Genomic DNA, 21,898 nt, shown 5'->3' on the forward strand with positions numbered 1-21,898 from the left:
GTGTGTGTGTGTGTGTGTGTGTGTGTCCAGTGCCTGGGTGAGCGAGGAGGCTGTGAGAAAGAGAAGGAGGTCTGTGTGGAGTGAGGGCAGAAGGAGGAGGAGATAACCAGGCCCAGGCTGGAAGGGGGGGGGGGGGGGGGAGAGAGAAGAAAAAACAACAGGAAACCAAGTCCAACGCTGTTCGCTGCAAAGGAGAAAAGACCCTCCTCTCAGCTTTCCAACATAGCGCTGAAACCCACCAGGGCACCGACTCTGTAGACTCTTTTTTTTATACAAACAAACAGAGATTACGACTTGTGTCTTTTCCCTCTGGTATTCCTTGTCGAGGCTGAGGAGCCGGAGCAGAGAGGTGACGTCACATCTGGGAGAGGGCAGCGAGGGGAGAGAGCTTGTCATCCCACGACGGCGAGGATGGTCAAGATGTGAACGGATGCAGACGCTGGCGGACTCTGAACACTGGAAACCGTGGGGCTCTTCTCATCGACCTCTTCGTGGTGGGAGAACGTTGTTTTTTTTAGTCTGCGACGTCTACCTTCTCTTCCTCGGGGAGATCTTATGGATGTGAAGGCGCTGCAGCGCGTCCACAGACATTTCTCTGTTTAGGTCTTCTGGACATCTGAGGAGGATCCACATGAAGAACAAGGGGTCGAAGCTGAAGTCTAAGAAGAAAGGAAGCGACAATGTGTTTGGCTGCGACCTGATCGAACATCTGCAGAGCTCAGCAGAAGATGGTAAAGTCTTATTTTTTTAAAGTTGTCGCTCTATCTTATGTCGGGTGTGAATCGGCTGTATTGAAGCGAGCACAATCGTACGGGGCAGGGGTGAAAGCGTTGATTGTACACATACAGGCCTCGCTAGGGAGAACAGTAGGACTTTGTTTTATATATACTGTGGCGTTGTGCAGCTTGTTGCGTTCCCACAGAGAATATGAAGTCAGAAGTCAGACTTGCTTAACATTCGTTGAGCTGACACTTTTGTCCGAAGAGACTTACAATTCGACAATAAAGATATAGCTCAAAAAGGGCTAGAACCACTCAAGTACATAAAAGGCATGAGTCATATATTGTGGATATACCGTTGGTAACATTAAATGGACTGGGGGAATTCTTAGTGGAAGTTTCCGTACCGAGCAAGAAACTTTGGCAAAGCTGTCGTGTTTGAATGACAACTCATTCAAGAAGCATTGAGCGAATAAAATGAGGGATTTGTCATGCAGGGCGTGGCTCAGAGTCTGTGGTATTTTCTTTTTTTTGGGTCAGCTTCCTCCGGGCACTGAGGAGCCTGTGTGTGTCCAGGGGTCTGCCGAGCTAGCGGTGAGCCGGGGGCAGAAATAAACACAAGAAGAAGGAGAAGCCCTGGAGAAACTTTCCCCATCATCCCAGTTAAACTTTGATATGACTCTAAAGTGCTGGGTTTACAAGTGTAACTATAACTTGTGCTCTCCCTCTCTCGCCCTGACCTATATATTTAACATGGTCTGTGCTGTTTCTGTTGTGCTGTTTAGTGGGCTGAGGCGTAGACTGAAACTCTGTAATTGCGTCAGGGATGAATGGAGCAAAGTGTTTAATTGGGAGTGTGTTACAGTTACGAGCCAGGGCGTGAAAATACAGAAACTAGTTAGAATAACAGGACTTTCATCGTCTCCTCTGCCGCAAATTACTTTTTCTTCGGAGAGCACCCTGGAACTAGACATGTGACTCAACACTGTGTCTGGCCCCAAAATAACTAATTTGTTGTTGCATCAGGGGAAGACAGACAGTGTCGATAAACTTAAGCACAGGACTGCTACAACTTTATCCTGGTAAAAAAAAGATGAGTCACTGGAGAATGTACAACACTTGTTCTACAGATTACTGGAAAACCTGAGGAGCCACGAAATTACACTTCAATTTAAAAGCACTAAGCTGAGAACCACAGAATACCTTACAATTATTTGGTCTGCTTCTGTGCGCAGGGCCCAGTGCTTGACCTTAGCTCCACCTTGCCATGTGTACAGATTTAGCCTTTGAATAAGTACTACTTTTGCCCCAAAATGGCAGCTTTAGGCCCTGGTTTACAAATCACTGGCCACAAAGTCTTTAGTCTGTCTCCTCTGTCTAACTAAATGAGAACAAAACTTGTTGCCCGCACAGAACTTATAAATAGGGTGTCATAAGGCATACAATAAGTCATGTGACATGTTATTTTGACTCCAATTGTATCAATCGGTTCATTGTGGATTGCAGTGCTTAGAAGCCGCCAGGCTTTGCGAGCACAACCTACAACTACCATTTTGATTACAATTTTGTCTTAATATTTACTTGTGTTGTGCAACCCCCAAGAGGGATTTTAAGTTAAGATCTATGATAAGATCTACCATACGATTTAATGTGTAACACTTTTCAATCCACATGAGCACCGCTGCTCAACATGATCAGCGCTCCACACATCGATCTCACATGGCTCTAAATCTGGCAAAACAATTAGCGTTCTCCCAACGTTTCCTGTCATTGTGATGGTTCCAGCCACCCCAGTGGTTTCCTTCTACTGTCACAGCACAGCGAGGTTTTGACAGTCCAGTGGAAACCAGAGCTCCAATCTCGTAGAGCAGCAGAGATAAGGGCTTCTCCACCGGGTCCAGTGGTTATAGCTTGTGCTCCATCCAGCGTTTCATGCGCACAGCACCGCCTAAAATTAGCAATTTAGCATAAAGGTTTCTTAAAGTGTTTGATTTGATGTTGCCCCAGCCTCCAAATTTGGATGAGAGAAAAAGCATGATTCTGCATAATACAACTAATATTAGTGGAAAAGCCACTATTGGGACTCAAAGTGGCTAGGTTCACTAAAAAAATACTAAGAAATTATAAATTATAAATAGACAAGGCCCTCTTTCCTTTGTTCACAACGTTGTTGGACAGCAATCCATGCTAAATACATCCAAAACCACTTTAACCAGCGTATTTATAGGTGTATGTATAGGCTTTGTGTACAGTTAATCCAACCAAGGCCCTTTGCTTAATACGCTAGAAATGCAAATATCACCTTATAGAGATGACTGGTGCCCTTTGGCTTTGAAATTAACATGGTTTAGCAAGCTGCATGCACGATGGTAAACAATGATTACCCACATCAATTCTAGACCGCATTCTCAATCATGAACCATTGGTGATTTGTAATGTGTACAATCATAAAGGCTACAGCATGGGGTTGGTGGTAACTTTTCAAAAGTCTGTTTCTATTAGAGGAAATGTCGCAAGTATTACCAGCTACAAGGGCTGGGTGGGACAGGCTTCCTTTGAAACAAACAAACCATTTTTTAACTTCCTGTGGAGGTCCACCTTCTCCTCTGCAGCCCAACAGTGTTGGAGCACGCAGCACAGCCTTTGCTGTTCACACTGTCCCCTACAAAGCATGTATTTAGTGCTGAGTTTACCTTAGCTTCTGCTTTGTTTGTGTGCTCCCGTTATATTTCTGCCCTTTCGGTTAATATGGCCTGTTGCACTCCTCACCGTCGCTCGGAGGAGAGATCCCTCGTGTGTGTTCCTTCTCAGGGTTTCTTCCCACTGGGTTTAGGGACTTTTTCCATGTCCTCCAATGAAGGGTTTAGGGTGAAGAGGTGCTGTATTATGTGCAGGATGTGAAGCCCCTTGAGAGTGTGACTTGGATTATGGGCTATATGAAACTGTTGACGTTATCCGACTTCTTATTTTCAATATTGACCCCGCTGTACTTTCCCAGTTTTTATTTTTGGAGGAACTTTACAGTATATAGTCACTCCACTACCTTCCATTGACTTGACTGTGGCTCATAATCTTAAATGTGCTATGAAATCTTTATTTTGGTGAAATAATTATGCAGTTCCTCAATTTGTTATATAAATGGAAGGAAATTAGGATTCAACTATTTGCTATGGAAGGTAACGGAAATAATAGCTTCCCGAAAAATAATCCAAATACAGACCAATGATGTATACGTAGCCGAGTCTATTATCCACGACCCCCCAGTGTGTTTAAACGGTCTTTCCTGATCCTGTGTGTGTTGTGCTCTCAGTCCCCCAGGTTCTGAAGAAATGTGCAGAGTTTATTGAGCATCATGGAGTGGTGGACGGGATCTACCGGCTGTCCGGGGTCACCTCCAACATCCAGCGTCTCAGGTAGGTAGGAGGAATGGATGAGAAAGCTAGGTGTAGCGTTCTCTAGCTACCCTCTAGATCAGGTGTTTCTCAGGAACCACTGACTTAATGGAGAAGCTAAGCCTACCCTAGCTATCCTCTAGATAAGAGGTTCCCTCAGGAAAAACGGACTGAATGGAAAACTAAGCCTACCCTAGCTATCTTCTAGATCAGAGGTTCCTCAGAATCTTCTGACTGAATGGGCAAGCAACACTTCTAGTTACCCAAGCTCCATTCTAAATCAGGGGCTCCTTAGGAACAACAGAGAGAGGGAGAGAGAGAGAGAGAGAGAGAGAGAGAGAGAGAGAGAGAGAGAGAGAGAGAGAGAGAGAGAGAGAGAGAGAGAGAGATGGGACAGGATTGGGGTTATAAGAAAATGTTACTTCTGATCAAATAATCTCCAGTCAATAACAATGGGAGTTTTTCCTCCTTCTCATGACTTTGATGTGACTTATTGCTGACTTATGAGGACCTGTGGGGGTCTCTGAGGTTGTTGCAGTGAAGGTGGACAAAATGTTTACTTGTCTGATGATAACGCTCGTAACGTTGAAGCTACATCAAGGTTCATATTTTTAGATAATGTTTATTTCTTAAATGAAAAATGTTGATATACTGAATGATACATCGAAAAGTTCACAGTAAATATTTACTTTATATGTATGTTTGTGTGTGTGTATGTGTGTGTATGTGCGTCTGTGCATGTGTGTGTGTGTGTGTGTGTGTGTGTGTGTGTGTGCGTGCGTGCCTGTGCGTTCCCTTGTGTGTACCCAGGCAGGAGTTCAGCAGTGATTCCTGCCCTGACCTCACTAAGGAGGTGTACCTCCAGGACATCCACTGTGTGGGCTCCTTATGCAAGCTCTACTTCAGGGAGCTGCCCAACCCCCTGCTCACCTATGAGCTCTACAGCCGGTTCACCGTAGGTCCTCACTGTCACCTCCCATCAAACACCTTCACCTGTACACCTATGAGCTCTACAGCTGGTTCACCGTAGGTCACTTTATGATGACACACAATCAGCTGATGTTCTCTTCCTAGACATATCTTTATTTGTCTACTGTAAAATATATATTTTTGTGCTGAGGTGTGCTGTTGTTAGTCTCTCTCTCTCTCTCTCTCTCTCTCTCTCTCTCTCTCTCTCGCTCTCGCTCTCGCTCTCGCTCTCGCTCTCTTCCTCTCGCTCTTTAGTGTGATCCATTGATCGATTACTTTTATCCAGAGGAGCATCTCACAATACCATGTATGCACACCTTCTTATCATGGGTGGTCCCAGTGAGAACTGAACCCCTAACCCCCACAGCTCTACCCCTGTCCCCACACGGGACCCCTGAATGTAACACAGTGATACTCTACCCCTGTCCCCACACGGGACCCCTGAATGTAACACAGTGATACTCTACCCCTGTCCCACCACGGGACCCCTGAATGTAACACAGTGATACTCTTCCCAATAGGAGGCGGCTCGCATCCAGGAGCCGCAGGAGAAGCTGGAGCACATTCAGCAGGTCATCAAGGAGCTCCCCGTCTCCCACTTCAGGTGAGCACAACCAGGGCGTGGCCCGCTAGCCCCAGCCGCCAGGGCTTCATAATAAGGCAACACACCTTGTGTCCATCCAGGTTAGATTCCGTCCTGTGGTCCCTAGGCTAGACCTCAGACCTCAGACCTTACCTGGCTACTTCACTGCCATCCGATCAGAAGACCGCCTTTCTTTTAAAGGGCCAGTACCAGCAACATGTGCATAACATGCATAAAACACACTTTGTTTGCCTCTCCCTATCAGGACCCTGGAGTTCCTGACCAAACACCTGTCGTTCCTGGCCACTCTGAGCGGCCAGACCAACATGCACGCCCGCAACCTGGCGTTGGTTTGGGCCCCCAACCTCCTCAGGTGAGAGTGGTGTCGGAGGCTGGCACTTGGAGTTATTTTTCTTTATTCCTGAACCTGTGACTCTGTCCGCTAGTATAGCTAGGCTATACTAACGGACTTGGAAGGACATGGCATTACGACCAAAGTTACGAGATTAAATTCCCTTGATTTGCATGTGCCAAACGATGCTAAGTGTATATGTGTGCATGGATATTGCATCCACTAAAGATTTAGTCCTTTGGTCGTCCTTTTGTATTCAAACAAAGGACTTTGTCCTTTGTATATCCTTAATATCAATGGATGTTAATAGGCCCCAATCCAACACAACTATCCGGGATGGATTTCAGACCAAATCCATCCGTGATAGGTTTTCACCCACTGGCGATCATTTCAGTACTTCCCTTGGTTACTTATGTGACAACTCAAGAACAGTTAAACAATGTCTGTAAAGAAGAGTTTTTCCTGTCTTTCTCTACCCCCCCCCCCGCCGCCCATCCCCCAGGTGTAAAGACATCGACGCGTCGGCGTGCAGCGGGGACAAGGCCTTCCAGGAGGTGCGTGTGCAGCAGGCGGTGGTGGAGTTCATCCTCAACCACACAGAGCAGATCTTCAACCGCGGCACCGGCCTCTGCAAGGCGAAAGAAGGTAGGCCTCCGCAGACTCTACGCACACAGAGTCAGCCACGGCCCAAAGGTACTGCTGTCGCCCCCCTAACTGTATTGGCAATTAAATAGTACAGGGGACGATTATCGGACCCCTCCCTGCTTCCTGATGACGTGTATCTTTAAAGATCAATGTAAGTCTCTTGGGATGAAAGCATCGGCTAAATGACCAAAACTGCCATCGTAAAAAGTAAGTCAGAGTGAGTTAAGTGTCATGGCTAGGGTTCTGAGAAAAGGTTCTGAGTTCGATCCCTGCTGTATGCAGTCATCCGACGCAAGAAAAATGAATTGGCGCCATGCTAAGATGTTTCGGGGCCTCCTATGGGTGACATAAGGCTCACCCTGTGCCCCTCCCTCCACCCAGCGCCGAGCTATGCGTGCGGGGAACGCTACGCAACGCTGCCGCTGAGCGCGGGCCACGGCCACGGGCCCATGAAGCTGATGAGCCTGGAGGAGGCCCAGGCCCGCTCGCTGGGGCCCAACCACCCGGTCCACCGCGAGCGCCAGCGGGAGAACAGCCTGCCCGACGCCAGCACTGCCACGCTCTACCACACCGTGCTGGAGATCTCCGACAGCAAGTAGGCGCCCAGGGGGCAAGGAGGGGCCGCGTGGGATCCCAGACGGGTTGCTCTGTGTTTGAATCCCAATGTATTCTGTCTACCTTTAGCCTTTATTCAGGCAGCTTACCTAAGTTGTAGTCACTGGTTGTAGCAACGGTACCAGAAGCGAACAAACACAGGGCTTGTTTGGGTGGATATGAGTCATGATGTATGAGCGGTTTGGATTGAGTTGAGGGCGTGCTGCTGGACGTAGTTTTATTGAAGGTATCTAATGAGCCTCTAATGGTCCCTGGACTGTACAGTTGCTCCAAGGTGTTTCCCTCTTTTCTGGGAGGTTATATTCCTTAGGAGGTGTTGCTAATAACTTATAGACTGTAACTAGGATTCAGGGCTAAACAAATACATTCACATACATTCAGCGCTAAAAGTGCTGAACGTCTGTTCTTTAGGAGAAAATTCTCTGGGAAATCTAAGAAGTGGAAGTCCATCTTCAACCTGGGGAGGTCTGTGAACGAATCCAAAGGCAAACTGAGCCGGAACGGCAGCGTGTTCATCAGAGGACCAAACACAGGTAACTTCTCAACCTATCCAGTGTTACAACATCCAACTGTTTATATCAGAACGTCCTCCGGCTAAGGTGGGCCGGCCACCATAGTGGCTTGCTGCTTGAGCAAGAAGCTACCCGCCCCTTATTGAAAGATACAGTATATATTATCTGAGTTCACTGTAAATGTCTGTTGAATGAATGACTACGTAAATATCAGGGTTAAGCCTATCATATTACGATAGAAATCTGTGGAGTTTGTTGCTAATCAACCAAAGTTTGGGACTGACATGCAATAGTGCCAGGTCCTTGTTAAAGAAAACTCCATTCTGAAAGGCCCGTACTAAATATACTGTGTGTTTTATGGGAGCATGGCTGTGGGAACTTGGGAAGATGCACAGCAATACACTCAGAGGGGACAACCAAGAATCCCTTAAGAGCAAGGCTAAACCACAAGTAGTAGTTACAGTTTAAAGATAGAAAAACACCCACAGTGATGAAACGGTAGAACAAAGAACCATGTAGGCAAGGGGCTGAGGTTGTTGTCTGTACCATAGGACTGCAGCCACTGGTTTACAAGCTGCCAGGAATACAAGCATATCATGATAGAAATAGGCAAAGGGTGAATGAATACAAAGGCCATAAAGTTGAAATGTGATACAGATTTAGACTTATTCAGTTCAGATCATACCTTAATAATTTAACCAATCATATATTCTAAAGATATCTCCTAGAGCAGAGACAGAGTATCGTTTTGTGTTGTGTGATGAAGTCTGATTGTATTATTTCACAGACAAGGCAGCTCTCCGCCCAGCCAGGAGCATGGACTCGTTGTGCTCTCTTCAAATAGGTAACCTACTCAGCATAATCAAATCATATACTTTCCAATACACTCGTACAGCGCTTTACTGCTACTGCTACTGCTACTGTACTTTTGCCTTCCCCATAAGTTAGACCTTGTGTATTACAATGTATACAGATTGTATTTTTCGTGTTGACTTCTTCCTGGCAGGGCGGAGGCATGCGTTTGTTTGATTAAACCTCATTCGCATTTTAACTGAGAGTCCTTTCCTCACGCCCTAGACGACGACAGAACCGGGAGCCAACCCGGCGGATCCAACGGCGCCGCGACCCCGGAGCCCAAGTCCCGGACGCTGGGCTCGGACTCCCTGTACGACCTGAGGGAGGAGGACCAGCGGTGGGAGTTCAAAGGGAAGACCCCCCCGACGACCAATCAGAGAGAGGCGGCCGGCTCCTCCTCCTCCTCCTCCTCCTCGCCGTCTCAGAAGGCGCTCCCGGAGCAGCTGAAGGTGTTCAAGGGCGACGACCTCCCCGGGTTCAAACCCACGTCTCCCAAGAACCGGAGGATGTTGTACTCAGGCTCCACCCACCAGCACCCCCACGGCGCGTCCAAACCCTCCTTCCCGGGCAGCCTGTTCCCTCTGGAGTCCTCGTCGCCGCGGCACCAGCGCAAGGCCGTCAACATCTCGGAGCCCTTCTCCGTGTCGGTGCCGCTGCGCGTCTCGGCGGTCATCAGCTCCAACAGCACGCCGTGCCGCTCCCACGTCAAGGACAGGACGGCGGGCGGCATCAGGCCCCTCCTGGGGGAGGGCGGCAGCAGCAGCAGCAGCTCCAGCTGCTCCTCGTCACTGCTGCAGCTGGAGACGGACGGGGGACGGGGGAGACCAGCAGGGGACGTCCCAGAGCGGGCGACCTCAGACCTCAGCTCAACTGGTAGGGGAGGCTAGCGTTCGACCAGTAAGATACTGCTGCTGCCGTTGATTGTGTCTGACTGCGACCAACGTCAGGGTAGTACCAGTTTACACCAGTAGGTGGTGCTCCAGGCACTGTAAGTCAGTCTGGCGTGACGGCAGACACATTCTGTGGCTGTGAGACGTTGTACTGATATTTCTGGTGATTATTCCCATGATGCCTAGCCCTCTCTAATGTTTTCATGAATTTATGTACCCGCATGATTCATCGCTTTGGACAAAAGCAATAGCTAATTTTAATATAATTTAATAACTAAGCGCAACAACTCCCGTAGCATACTTATATCTAAACGTTATGCTATTTAGTCAATGTAGTTGATGGTGGTACTGTTCTATGTTATTTTTATTCCCTGATGGGATGCCTTTGAACTTTTTTATTTTTAGATCACATTCCTGGATTATTTTCTCTCCTCTTTATATCATGATATGACACATGACATATGACATATTATGATATAGTAGAGAGATTAAGATAAGATAAGATAGTGGCCTACTGTTTTGTCCCAAGATGGAGAATTCTGGAAATATCAATAAATAAATAAATAGAAAATATCATATGATTTTATTGATTGGATGCTCATATCCACATATACCTGATTGTGTAGTACAAAGTACTAAGAAGAATCACTGAATTTTTATTATAATTTACATTTAATCACTCTAGATTCCAATGAAAGAGCAGCACAAGATGTTGGAGAAGGGAAGGGTCTTTCAAAACTGGAATGTTCTGGAGAACATTTAACATCATCTCCTGGGAAACTGGTAATCATATTTTTTTAACCTATCCCTAACCCATTTTTCAATAATAAATAAATAATAAATACATTTTATTATTGTATCATATTATCATCGTATCATATTATCATATAAGGTAATGCTCATATTGATAACAGATGTTCTTCTCCGTATCGGTATGTATAGTTGTGTTCATCATGATAATAATGGATAATAAAGTAAAGCGTATTATGATGTACCATTATCACCCCTTTCCATTTTGACTACATGCACTCTAAGAGGTCTGTTGATCAAGATAATTATACCTCAAACAATTAGAATATATTAGATCAACTAAGATAAATGTGCTGCATTGTCTCCTAATTTGGCTAATATCCATCAATGAATGTATCATTTTAATATCTTCCAGGACAAGGGATCTTCTCCCAGCGTGCAAGAGCTGTGGTCGGAGCTCCACAATGAACTGAAGATCACTGAGCCTGAGCTGGACCTCCTGGATAAAACCTTCAAGCCTATCTTCTGCCCCGAGGCCTCCTACGAGATCTCCTCTCTGCGAAAGAGCTCCGCTCTGAGCTCCAGCGAAGACCTGAAGAGCAGGTTTGGAAGAGGGGGAGTGTCCCAGAGGAGCTCCAGCTCCCCCACTCTCTCTGTGTTCCACGGCGTTCCCAAAGCCTCCACCGTCACTCTGAGCGACATCCCCTCCGGGTCTACAGGGCCCAACCGCGTCAGGAAGCAGGCCTCGGAGTCGGACATCTTGCTTCCCTTCTACCAAAACATGGACTATGCGGGCGGAGATAAAAAGCTGAACCCTTTCCCTTGCGCTCCTTCAAAAGAGGAGAAGATGAGCAAAGTACACAGAGCCTCAATGGTGAAGTCTACGAGCTTGGATACCTCTACTGATATCAAACACTGGCAGGGCCTCTCTGGGAATAAAAGTTTGGATTTCACTCAAGCCAATCTTTTTGAAAACACGATGCCTCCAGTGGATGACTCAGGGGACAGGGGGGTATTGGCAGGAGCAAGTAACAATGCAGTGGAAATAGAGACGTATGAGAATCACAAGCCACCAGAGGAGGTGTTGACTATAACCACTTCCACAAAGACTTCATCTGAGGCCAGACAGGAACCCCTGGCAGGAGTTGAAAAAGCTGCAAAAACCTCCAAATGTTTGCTAGACGGACCAAAGGCGTCCTCTGAAGATGGAAAGGACCACCTGACAGAGGTTCAGCAAGGGGCAACATCGCCTAAACATTTGGTAGACGGACCCAGGGCTTCCTCTGAAGGTGGTCCGAAACCCCTGGCCCAGATCCCCAGAGCAAGGATATCCTCCATGCGTCTGGAGGACAGACCAAAGACCCTGGTGTTCCGCCACCTGAATGAAGACGAGGCGTGCGCGAGACCCTCGGAGGAGTTGGACCCGGGGGAGACCTGGGACGAGCTGAGCTCTTGCTCCAGAGAGTGGGTCACCAGTCCGCTCCACACGCCCGATATAGACGACCTGTTTAGCAGCCACCTCCTGCCCGCCCCACCCTGCCCCACCTTGAGCTTAGCGGACGGAGGAGGAGGAGGAGGAGGAGGAGGAGGAGGAGGAGGAGGAGGAACTTCATCTCATCCACTGAATATGAACAAGTCGTACCCTGCAAGCAATGGCACCCCCGTCTCTCAGGGTCAGGGGAACGCAGACGAACCAGAGGAACCAAAAGTGCCTCGTTTCCAGCCTCTACTCCCCAGGACGAATGGAACGGGCCCCAACGCTGCAGCGCAGCAGACGGGTAAAAGCGGCGCGGCAATAAAACCAAAGACCACCCACGGTAACGGCAACGCGGCGCCGCAGCGGTTCCGCAGGCAGTGGTCCCAGGAGGCGTGTCCCACGTCTGTGAGGAAGGAGGAAGGCTCAGCGGCCAAACACGCTCGGCCCTGCTCGCTAAACCTGGACCTGGTGGGGCGTCGCTGCATCCGAGACATCTCCAATCAGCAGCAGGGCCGTCCCCTCCAGGAGCCGACCCCCTTCCAGCGAGGCCCGCTGCCCGGCCCGCCGCCCGGAGACAATGGACAGGAAGCCCTGGAGCTGGAGCTCTTCCTCAACAACAGCCACGCCCCCCTGCGGAGGAACTCGGCCCCGGTGAGCGTGTCCTCGGTGCGCACCGCCTTCATGATCAAGACCAGCCAGGCCAAGGCCGTGCCCGTCATCCCGCCCAAGGTGCAGTACACGCAGATCCCTCACCTGCGCCCGGACGGCGACCACTGCGGCACGGCCCGCCAACAGGAGAACCAAACCCCCAAGAGGACCGACCTGCCGCGGGAGCAGACCCCGGTGCCGGCTCCGCCCGCCTCCCAGGCGACCACGGCGGCCGGGGCGCTCAGGAAGAAGGAGGAGCTAGAGAACAAGAAGCCCGTGCTGAGACACCAGAAGCATCCCCCTGCGGAGAAGCCTCAGGAACCCCCCCAGGAGACCGCCAAGAACGGAGCGTCTCGGTTCCAGGAACCACAGGTCACCATGCGGAAGCCCGCCGCCGCCGCCACCACCCCTCCCGCAGACACGGATGTCTTCCTGGATTGCCCGCGGCCCAACCGTCCCAACATCCTCCAGAGACCCTCCTTCAGGAACCGGCAGAGGCCACAGAGCCTGATCCTGCTCAGCCCGCCCTTCCCCATCATGGACTTCCCTCCCCTGGACGACAGCAAGCTGCTGCTCTCCGCCAAGAGGAGCCTCAATGACGCCACATCCCTGGCCAGGCGGGAGGATGCCACCGCGGGGGTGAACCTCCGCAAGACACCGGGGGACGGCAAGGGGCTCCAGAACAAGATGACCATCCCCAAGAGCGGGCAGCGGCTGGAGACGTCCACCAGCTGCTTCTACCAGCCCCAGAGACGCTCCATGATCTTTGAGAGCCGGACCCAGCGACAGATCGAATGACTCGTTCAGCCCCCCTTATTCGCACGTCACCCACACTTCACTGGATTTTTGAATGACATCATGTATTTAAAGGGTTCATTCGCTGGTCATTTGGTCGTTGAGGGGGTCCAGAAAAACAGTTACAGTTGTTTAGAAGGAGGATACGTGTGGAAGTCGTGGAGGAATCAAAGGTCAGTGAAAGGTCTTAGCAGATGGCTCTTAAAGGTGTATTGTGATTATGGATTGTTATATAAGGATGGAATAGAACAAGACATCCCGTTTGAAGGGTAGGCATATCCAAACGGTTAAAGTGGGGGTGAAACTACGTATAGGAAAGTGGATCTACATGCTAGAGTGTTTCCTATTCAGATTTCCTCTTGCAACTGTAGAATAATTGCATCTGTACCGTCCCCTTTTCAAGAGCTGTAATAGAAATGTATTCTGTCGACAATTTATTCTTATATATGTTCCGATTTCGCTGTTGTCCAATCGATTGAGACCAGAGTAGACTACTTTTAGATGGACGTTTTTATGTCACTATGTTACTGATTGAGTAGTTTGAGTACGCTATTGTATGTTGTACATATAGGGCTGAAGTGTCCCATTGCATTACCATGCGTTAAATAAAGGGAAGACGCATCACTGTTGCATGTAATTCTGGACGTATTTTCAACAGAGTCTTGCTTTTTGATTCTACTGTAGTCTATTCCGCTAGAAACTATTTTATTTATTCTTGGACTATTTTACAAAACAGGGACTGAAGTGACTAATTGTGTCAAAGATAAGATGACCGTATTTCAATATTTAAAAGACAAATCCTTTGCATTTGTTTAACCACAAGGTCATACTGGATTTATATTATATGTTGACCTAAAGATTTAAGTTAATTTTATTTTGTAATCTTACTGTGTCAATTCTGTCCTTTTCTTCTTATTTTATAAGGGTTAGAATTATGTATGAATTGAAATTGACAAAGCTCAGTTGAATGCTATCACATTATTGACATTCTTGTGAAATACTTACTGTGTCTCCTTGACTGAAGGGCTGAATTTTTATAGATATATTTTCTCAGTGCGTCTGTGAGTGAGATAGCGATCCTCAAACAAACTGACATTTTATGTGCACTTGTAACATAATCTAAAATGATGTATAGGACACTGCCCTTGTCTGCTTCTTACTGTACAACAGAAACATGATATAGAAAGTGTAAATATAGACCCTATTTTAAAGATATGAGAGGACACATCCCTCTTGTGCATTTTGCCAGATTTTAGGGAAATACACGTTTCTCAGACGTTGTCCATGACTGAAACTTAAAGCAAAATCACAACCAAACTTCGGCTGAAATGCCATCTACACTTCTGGAATCAAGCCATCATTTGGTCTTAAACCCGAATTAAAGACGAATATTTTAAGTGTTCATTGATCTTGCATTGCTTTTTTATTTTGTTTTTACAGAAATCTTCATTGAAAATAAATTGCCTTATTGACCATTAATATTAGTTAAGAGAGTGTGTGTTTGTATGTACGAATGGAAGTATTCAAAGCCATCAATGATTGTTTTCATTTATGTTTTATGTTTTGTATTGTATTGTGCAGGTATTCCTCTATGTGGATATTATCTGTCAATAAAAATATATATATTTACATTTTTCTGGAAGCTGTTTCATTTTTTATCTGTTAACAGTATCTGGCATTTCAGCCATAACTAAATGTAAATTAACCCGAGCGCGCGCACACACACACACACACACACACACACACACACACACACACACACACACACACACACACACACACACACACACACACACACACACACACACACACACACACACACACACACACACACACACACACACACACACACACACACACACACACACACACACACACACAAACACCCTGTGTATCCACTAAGCTGCAGTCGCCACCGGGTGTCGCTCATGTTCAATATTTTCGAGGCGATTCTCCACTCATCATCTCAGTGAGTGGAGGCCTGTGGTTCTTTGCATGGGAAATCAAAACATCCCACATTTTAATCCTGCTACTAGTATAGGCAGTGTGTTTGAAAGATATTCACAAATGATGTTGTGTGTGCATGCCTGTTTATGCGTGTGTGTGTGTGTGTTTGTGTGTGTGTGTGTGTGTGTGTGTGTGTGTGTGTGTGTGTGTGTGTGTGTGTGTGTGTGTTTGTTTGTGTGTGTGTGTGTGTGTGTGTGTGTGTGTGTGTGTGTGTGTGTGTGTGTGTGTGTGTGTGTGTGTGTGTGTGTGTGTGTGTGTGTGTGTGTGTGTGTGTGTGCGTTAACGATCCCTGTATATGGCCTGCATCTATTTGTAGGCTGTAATTTTAATTATATATAAATTGCATCAATAATGAATCAGTACCTTAAACCCTTAACAAACATGTAGCTCTGATCATCGTCAGAATCTATCAATGCATTCATAATGTGTTTATATTAAATGAAAAGTCATATTCGGACAATATGGTTTTAATTAAGGTTCAATTAACGAGACGACCTTGAGTTTACCTGCACTATCCCAAGAAACTAAATTACACAAAATAAAGTAAAGTCGAGTATTTCTAGGCCTGTCCCGCTGACTGCAGGGCAACACTGTTTCATTAGGCTTCAGGCCACTTGGATAAACTATATTATATATCATATGTATATGTATTACAATAATCATTTTAATATACAACCATTTGATTGTTAGCATTGTTTGGCCCTTGGAAGAAACTATCAGCTCATTCTTAAAATGTCCCCATAACGTGTAATCAACCTACAATAAGTCCCTAAAGGGGATTATTCAAACATTAATTGAATTGACGAATCCGCAGCAGTGGTGAAAGCAACCAGATGATACCTGTAACGAATCAAATGATCCCAATCGGGGCAACAACAATCCCGGTTCTAGGGGGAAAAGAAAAGCACCGTATTCTATTCAAGCAAAAGGTATACGCGTTCAAAGGTCATTTCCAAGTCCGCGCACTTCATTATTTCCTCGACCCTTGACACGTGAGTCTATGGCTCCATAATGAGGCAGCAGCCTCCTTCTCGCTGATCCCAGAACAGGTCGGCGTGCATGTTGCATTTCAATTAGAGCCGGCCGGCTGACGGGAGGCGGAGAGGAGGTTCATCATCTCACTGGTGGATATGGAAATGCTGACCGTTATACAGCCTGCAGGGAATAATCAGTGCCCCTGGGATTAAAACACTGCTTCACTGTGTGAAGTTCTGTTTTGGCAAAGTTTCACTGGCTGTTTACTTTTTTCATTCCCATCCGTTGTACACCAAAGCCGTTTTCAACGATTTGGTGCCAAATATGTGGCAAATAGCAAAATAAATGGGGAACATCACTTCCCAAGGGTTAAACAGTGAAATGTAGTTGAAGGTCAATTCATGGTCACGGCTGTTGTCTCATCAACTGTGAAAATGTATATTTAACTATCTGACACAGATTGTTGCTCCCTAAAAAACAAAAACATGCTCTCTATAGATAAGTACTTTTTTTTTATACTTCATAGCAATAAAGTATGCTAAATATGTATTTTTACCTTACAAAAAAAAAAGCCATTAAAAGCGCTCCACAAGTGGAATAATGAACATTTATCAACTTACTTAGAGTCATTTAACTACATAACACCTAAGTTATATCCCTTAACAAACAAGTGAAAACCTTCCAACCAGGCAGCAACAACCACCAGCCATCGACGGGAGCAGAGCTGTGAGCAGCCAGACTCCTCCGGGAAAACGAACAAAAGAACCCAATCCGTTTATACTTTAAAGTACCTAAACAACTTTATCCTGTTCTCATCAAACATTGTAGATACATTCCGCAGGATTATATATCCCTAAACAACGTGAAACATTAAAAAGGTTTGGGGTTGTGCATGTGTAGTGCCGCTGAGGGCCGCGCGGGTCCGAGAGGCTCCTCATGGAGAAGCCACGTGTCCGCCTCCAAAGAGTGTCCAACTTAACCACCTCCTTTGTACCACTAACCCACATCGGCAGCGTCCCTTCACATAAAGGGATTTGCAATTTCAAGATATTTCAGCTTAAATGTTTTTGACAGTTCCCTCGCTTTTACCTCGGCTTGGTTATTTTAACTGTGCCAAATGGGTCACCTTGGGTTTCTGTCTGCGCGCAAAGGGCTTTTGCGCGCATTCAGTCTGAATTTTTTTCCAACTTTCCTTGACGGGGAAACCAGCTGCTGGTCGTGAAAAGACGGCTTATTAATTGTCCTTTGTCATGCAGAATTGCTTGATTTCTAAAGAAACGTACAAAGGCTCTTTTTCAGGATTCAAGTATTTTGTTTCGTGCGTATTTTCCAACCATCGAATCAGCTGCAGCGCCGCTCCGTCTACCAGACTCTCAGGTACTGACGGCGGCTCCCTTTGTCCCCTTGTAATGCTGTTGTAAATCGTGCAGACTGATTTGTTACAAGCTGGTCTTTTAATCTGATAGATAAGAGACATGTCAAAGAAAGGCCGTAAATAAAAAATTAGCCGGTATAAAGACAAGGGCGAGTCTGCTAGATGGGCGCCTGTTGGCTCAAGCCGCTCTCGAGCTCCGAGGGAGCCCTCTCTCCCCGGCTCCGTCAGGGTTACGTCAACAATTCGCCTTTCTTCTCTCCAAAAGACACTGTCGTTCTTTTTCTGCTACAATGAATTGATAGGCACAAAATTAAGAATAAATAAATTGAGCATTTGGAGCACCGCGAGCGGCCATAAGCTCCCCCAGGGCGCGTACCCCGGGGCTATTGAACGGATAAAGGGCGCTTTGCCGAGGACCCAGTGAGCAAAATGGGACTCTATGGTGCAATTAACAAAATAGTCTAATCCCATATCTTAACAAATGCAAATATTAGGGTTTTGTTAAAATGGTTAAGTGAACAATTAAAGGAAAGTTTACAAGAGAGACTCCCAGTCCAGGGTGATACAAAAGGGCCATGAGATGCGGTGCTGTGGCTCCCCAACTCAACAACAGCTTTTTTGTTGGCAGTGGAGTCTGGCGATGGGTTTTTAACGAAGTAAATACAATTTAAACTCTGCTCTTTAGAGCCTGTTGCACAGGGCGCGTTGATGAGAAGGGGCAACGCATGGATCTAAAGGCAGCAGGATAGATGCGTAAAGTAGTACTTACAGAGAGGGCATCTGCACTATATCCTTCCGTAAATCTGGTTATATGAACTCCAAATAATCTATAACTTTTTAAACAATAAACTGATAAATTACACAAATATATATTTGGGAGTTTATTTTTGAAATGAATGTGTGTAACCTAACTGAAGGAGACAACCAAGAGACCTAGGCTATTTGTATTTGTGCGTCCTTCACTTTTTTTTCTTTTGCGTCGTGACCTAAAAGCCATTATTTTTGTTTTGTTATTATAGGGCTATTATACATTTGTTCATATAATTACGGCACACGTTTCACAGACTGTGCAGGAGGAATGATATAACTTACATTTGCAGGTGAAACATCCTTTATTACACTGGACCACGCCACTTCCACACACCATGTGTGTGTGTGTGTGTGTATGTGTGTGTGTGTGTGTGTTTACAGGTTTGTCATCCACACCGCTGCCTTTCGGTATACCTTGAACCTCCGACAGAAGTACGCGCGTCTATATGATGTTCTGTGGACTGCGTGGAGAGGATTGATTCAGAGTCACGCGAGGAGGATCCGGACAGGTTTAGACGGAGTCTGACAGGTCATTCTATGAAACCTGGGAGGACATATGTATATATATACGTGTGTACAAAAGACACATGGTTTATTCATATATGGGGAGACCCGAGACGACTCTATAGATAAGCATATTTTAAGGTTATTATGGACCCCCGTTTACCCCTAGCTGCACACACCGGCACGTTTTATGTGCAAATATAGGCAATCCGTCAGTTTGCTGGCACTCGGATTAGTCATAGAGAAGGTTAGGTTTAGTGTTTGCACGGTGCATCAGATCATCGCACGCAAACGGCGCACTGCAAACTTTTTAACTAAGTTAGTCTTTGGCGTCTTGGATTCTCCCCGCTATAGTGCACGCTGCCTGTCCACCTTTCACTTGGATACTTTAACTCCAATAGTATTCCAATATTGCTTTATGTAATCTTACATTTTCAAAAATGGCTAGGAAATCCAAGGGACGTATACACTATAGGCTACTTTAGGGCAAATATACCCAACTGTAAATTTGTAGTTATTCCTTCTTTCTCCTTATGTATTGGCCTTCAAGCAATATTTTATTAAAGAAAATTTGTACTGACGTACATTATTCCTTAGTAAACTCAAGCTTCGGTTTTTCAGTAGTTGTCCAAGGCTCTGGTTCGCGGCCGCGCGCCCAGTGCGCGCTCCCATGCGCAAGGGTACGTTTGATTGACATGACAAACACAAGGCAATGTTTGATTGACACGATAACATCAAGGGTAGATTTCTCAGAAATATGTTTATTCATGTAACATTTTAAATAAATAAATATTTCTTAATGACACTGAAGATATAATTTCAGAGTGTTCTGGCGACAATGCCGTAATGTCAGGAATCCTACTTTTGTACCATCCACACACAGAGTGAATCTAGTTTTTAACATCAATACAAAATACTGCTTTCTTCCCAAAACTAAACAACTCCTTCCAATTCATTTTCTTCATTTGGGTTGTTCATCATTACACATTTTTCTAGCATACTTAGATTGGCGAAAACAAATTTACAAACCGTTAAAAAAAAACTACATAGAAAACGTACAACATGTGTTCAACTATACAATAAGTCAGAGAAACCCCCTGTTCATATATATTTTTTCTTCCTATGTACAGACGACTGCACTCAAAAGTAACAGTCTTTTTTTGGCTGCATTCAAAGTTTTACGGTAACCGCGAGAGTCATATTGTGTCTGTGTGTGTGTGTGTGTGTGTGTGTGTGTGTGTGTGTGTGTGTGTGTGTGTGTGTGTGTGTGAGTGTGTGTGTGTGTGTGTGTGTGTGTGTGTGTGTAAGTGTGTGTGTGTGTGTGTGTGTGTGTGTGTGTGTGTGTGTGTGTGTGTGTGTGTGCGTGCGCGCGCGCGCGTGTGGTTGTGTGCGCGCGTGCGTGCGAGTGAGCGTAGATCTCACGGGGACACGGACAGGTCCACGTCGTCCTTCTCTGACGAGGAGGACGGAGATACGGGGCTGTCCTCCTCCTCCTCCTCCGAGCACCGCGCGGACGAGCACTTGCAGTTGTGCGTGCCCCCCGCCCTGTGTCCGCTCCCCTTGCCCTCCTTCTTGTGCTTCACCCGGCGGTTCTGGAACCAGATCTTCACCTGCTTCTCGGACAGGTTCAGGTACGTGGCGATCTCGATGCGCCGCAGCCGCGACAGGTACATGTTGGAGGTGAACTCGCGCTCCAGCTCCAAAAGCTGCGTGCTGGTGAAGGCCGTGCGCATGCGCTTGCTGCTCTGAAGTTTGGCGTTGTTACTTTCTGTGAGAAGGAAAACAATGAACACGAGATAAGTCACACAATCAGATCACAATTTACCCCAAAAATAAGTGCGTAACGACAACTTTTTTAGGGCGTGCGTGGTAATGTGTTTCGCTCATCCCGGTCTGCTAACTTACATCTAAGTTATGCACATAAAAAAGCAATCAACCATCTTTTAAACTCACCGATGGAAATGCAGTGGAACTGCCGTGGGTCGGGCATGGAGTAGGTGGCTTGGTAAATCCCCGGGCCGTGGCCGAGGTGCGCGCCGTTGGCTGAGGAGTGCCTCGACAGTGCCGAGTGGCAGTACTGCGAGCCGAAGGCGGGGAAAGAGGCCTTGAGCAGAGGCATGGACGGCGGGGACGGGTGCAGCTGCGAAGCGGCCATGCACAGTGGGCAGAAGCACAGCAGCCCTGCCTTCCTGGAGTGGCAGGAGCCCGGCAACGCGTGGTGGTGGCCGGAGTGCACCGCGTACGGGAACAGCGGCGGGCTGTTCTCGTTGCCCTTGTCATTGGCCTCCCTTAAAATCAACGAATCCACCAGGAAAGACCTCGGCATGTTGACAGGAAAAAGTAGAAACTTTCTCTTGCGTGCTCGTGTGTGTGTGTGGAGAAAGAGTGGTAGAGATTCGTAGCGCGCGTCGTCAGTGCAGTTTGGAGTGCTCGCGTAAAGAGAGTGGACAGCGAACTGGTGCTGATGAGAGCGACGAGCGCCTTAAATAGCACCGGTGGCGGGGCCGCGCGTCTCCGGACATGTGACGGTTACGCGGTGATTCGGTGAGAGCTCTCAATGGGGTTGCTGCTTTTCTCTTGGCATTCCCACTGCACGCTTCCCCATTATTTCAGTTGTTAACTAAATGAACTGCATAATGTAGTCTTTTCTTGTCGGCCCCACCCACACCGCGAGAGGCGGCACTAGCCGACCCCCCCCCCCCCTTTTTTTTTTTCATTATCACCTATTTTATCAGAGATAAAGCCCACGTTTACGAAAGAATACATTGAAGCGAGATTTGGGAAGGGCGCCGTACGCATTTGGAGTGGGTTGGGTCTTTGAAATGGAGTGCGTTAGATATGGATAAAGAGCGTCTTATTGCGCTCTCTCTATCTGGGGTCCCTAACTTAGACACCAGGGGCCAGTTCTCACGGGGATTCTCAGCGTGTCCCCTGATGGATCTGACACAATGCTTTATCCCATCGTTTACGTTTCTCCGGTAAATGTTGTTTATCTTGCGGGGCTGCAACTAACACTAATCTCTTC

General features: G+C 46.8%; 2 protein-coding genes across 3 annotated transcripts; one reads left to right on the top strand and one right to left on the bottom strand.

The window, feature by feature from the left end:
• The first annotated feature begins 132 nt into the window (after nt 1-132).
• On the top strand, nt 133-14,833 carry arhgap31 (Rho GTPase activating protein 31). Of its 2 annotated transcripts, none has more exons than XM_030362055.1 (12): nt 133-731; nt 4,030-4,132; nt 4,922-5,066; nt 5,602-5,684; nt 5,929-6,036; nt 6,518-6,660; nt 7,042-7,255; nt 7,687-7,808; nt 8,575-8,631; nt 8,865-9,515; nt 10,218-10,315; nt 10,704-14,833. In XM_030362055.1, exons 1-12 carry the CDS (start codon nt 632-634, stop codon nt 13,203-13,205), a joined length of 4,326 nt encoding a protein of 1,441 aa, XP_030217915.1. In that variant the 5' UTR covers nt 133-631; the 3' UTR covers nt 13,206-14,833. The 2 variants fall into 2 exon arrangements, with proteins under 2 accessions (XP_030217915.1, XP_030217914.1); XM_030362054.1 differs by having other exon boundaries at nt 134-731; nt 10,698-14,833.
• A 5,375-nt stretch (nt 14,834-20,208) lies between these two features.
• On the bottom strand, nt 20,209-21,462 carry gsx1 (GS homeobox 1). The gene is made up of 2 exons (XM_030362136.1): nt 20,827-21,462; nt 20,209-20,641 (listed from the first exon to the last, which is right to left on the bottom strand). The coding sequence occupies exons 1-2, from the start codon at nt 21,197-21,199 to the stop codon at nt 20,292-20,294; spliced, it is 723 nt and encodes a 240-aa protein (XP_030217996.1). The 5' UTR covers nt 21,200-21,462; the 3' UTR covers nt 20,209-20,291.
• Nucleotides 21,463-21,898: the final 436 nt, after the last annotated feature.

Source organism: Gadus morhua, chromosome 7 (assembly GCF_902167405.1).
Source record: "Gadus morhua chromosome 7, gadMor3.0, whole genome shotgun sequence".
NCBI lineage: Eukaryota > Metazoa > Chordata > Actinopteri > Gadiformes > Gadidae > Gadus > Gadus morhua.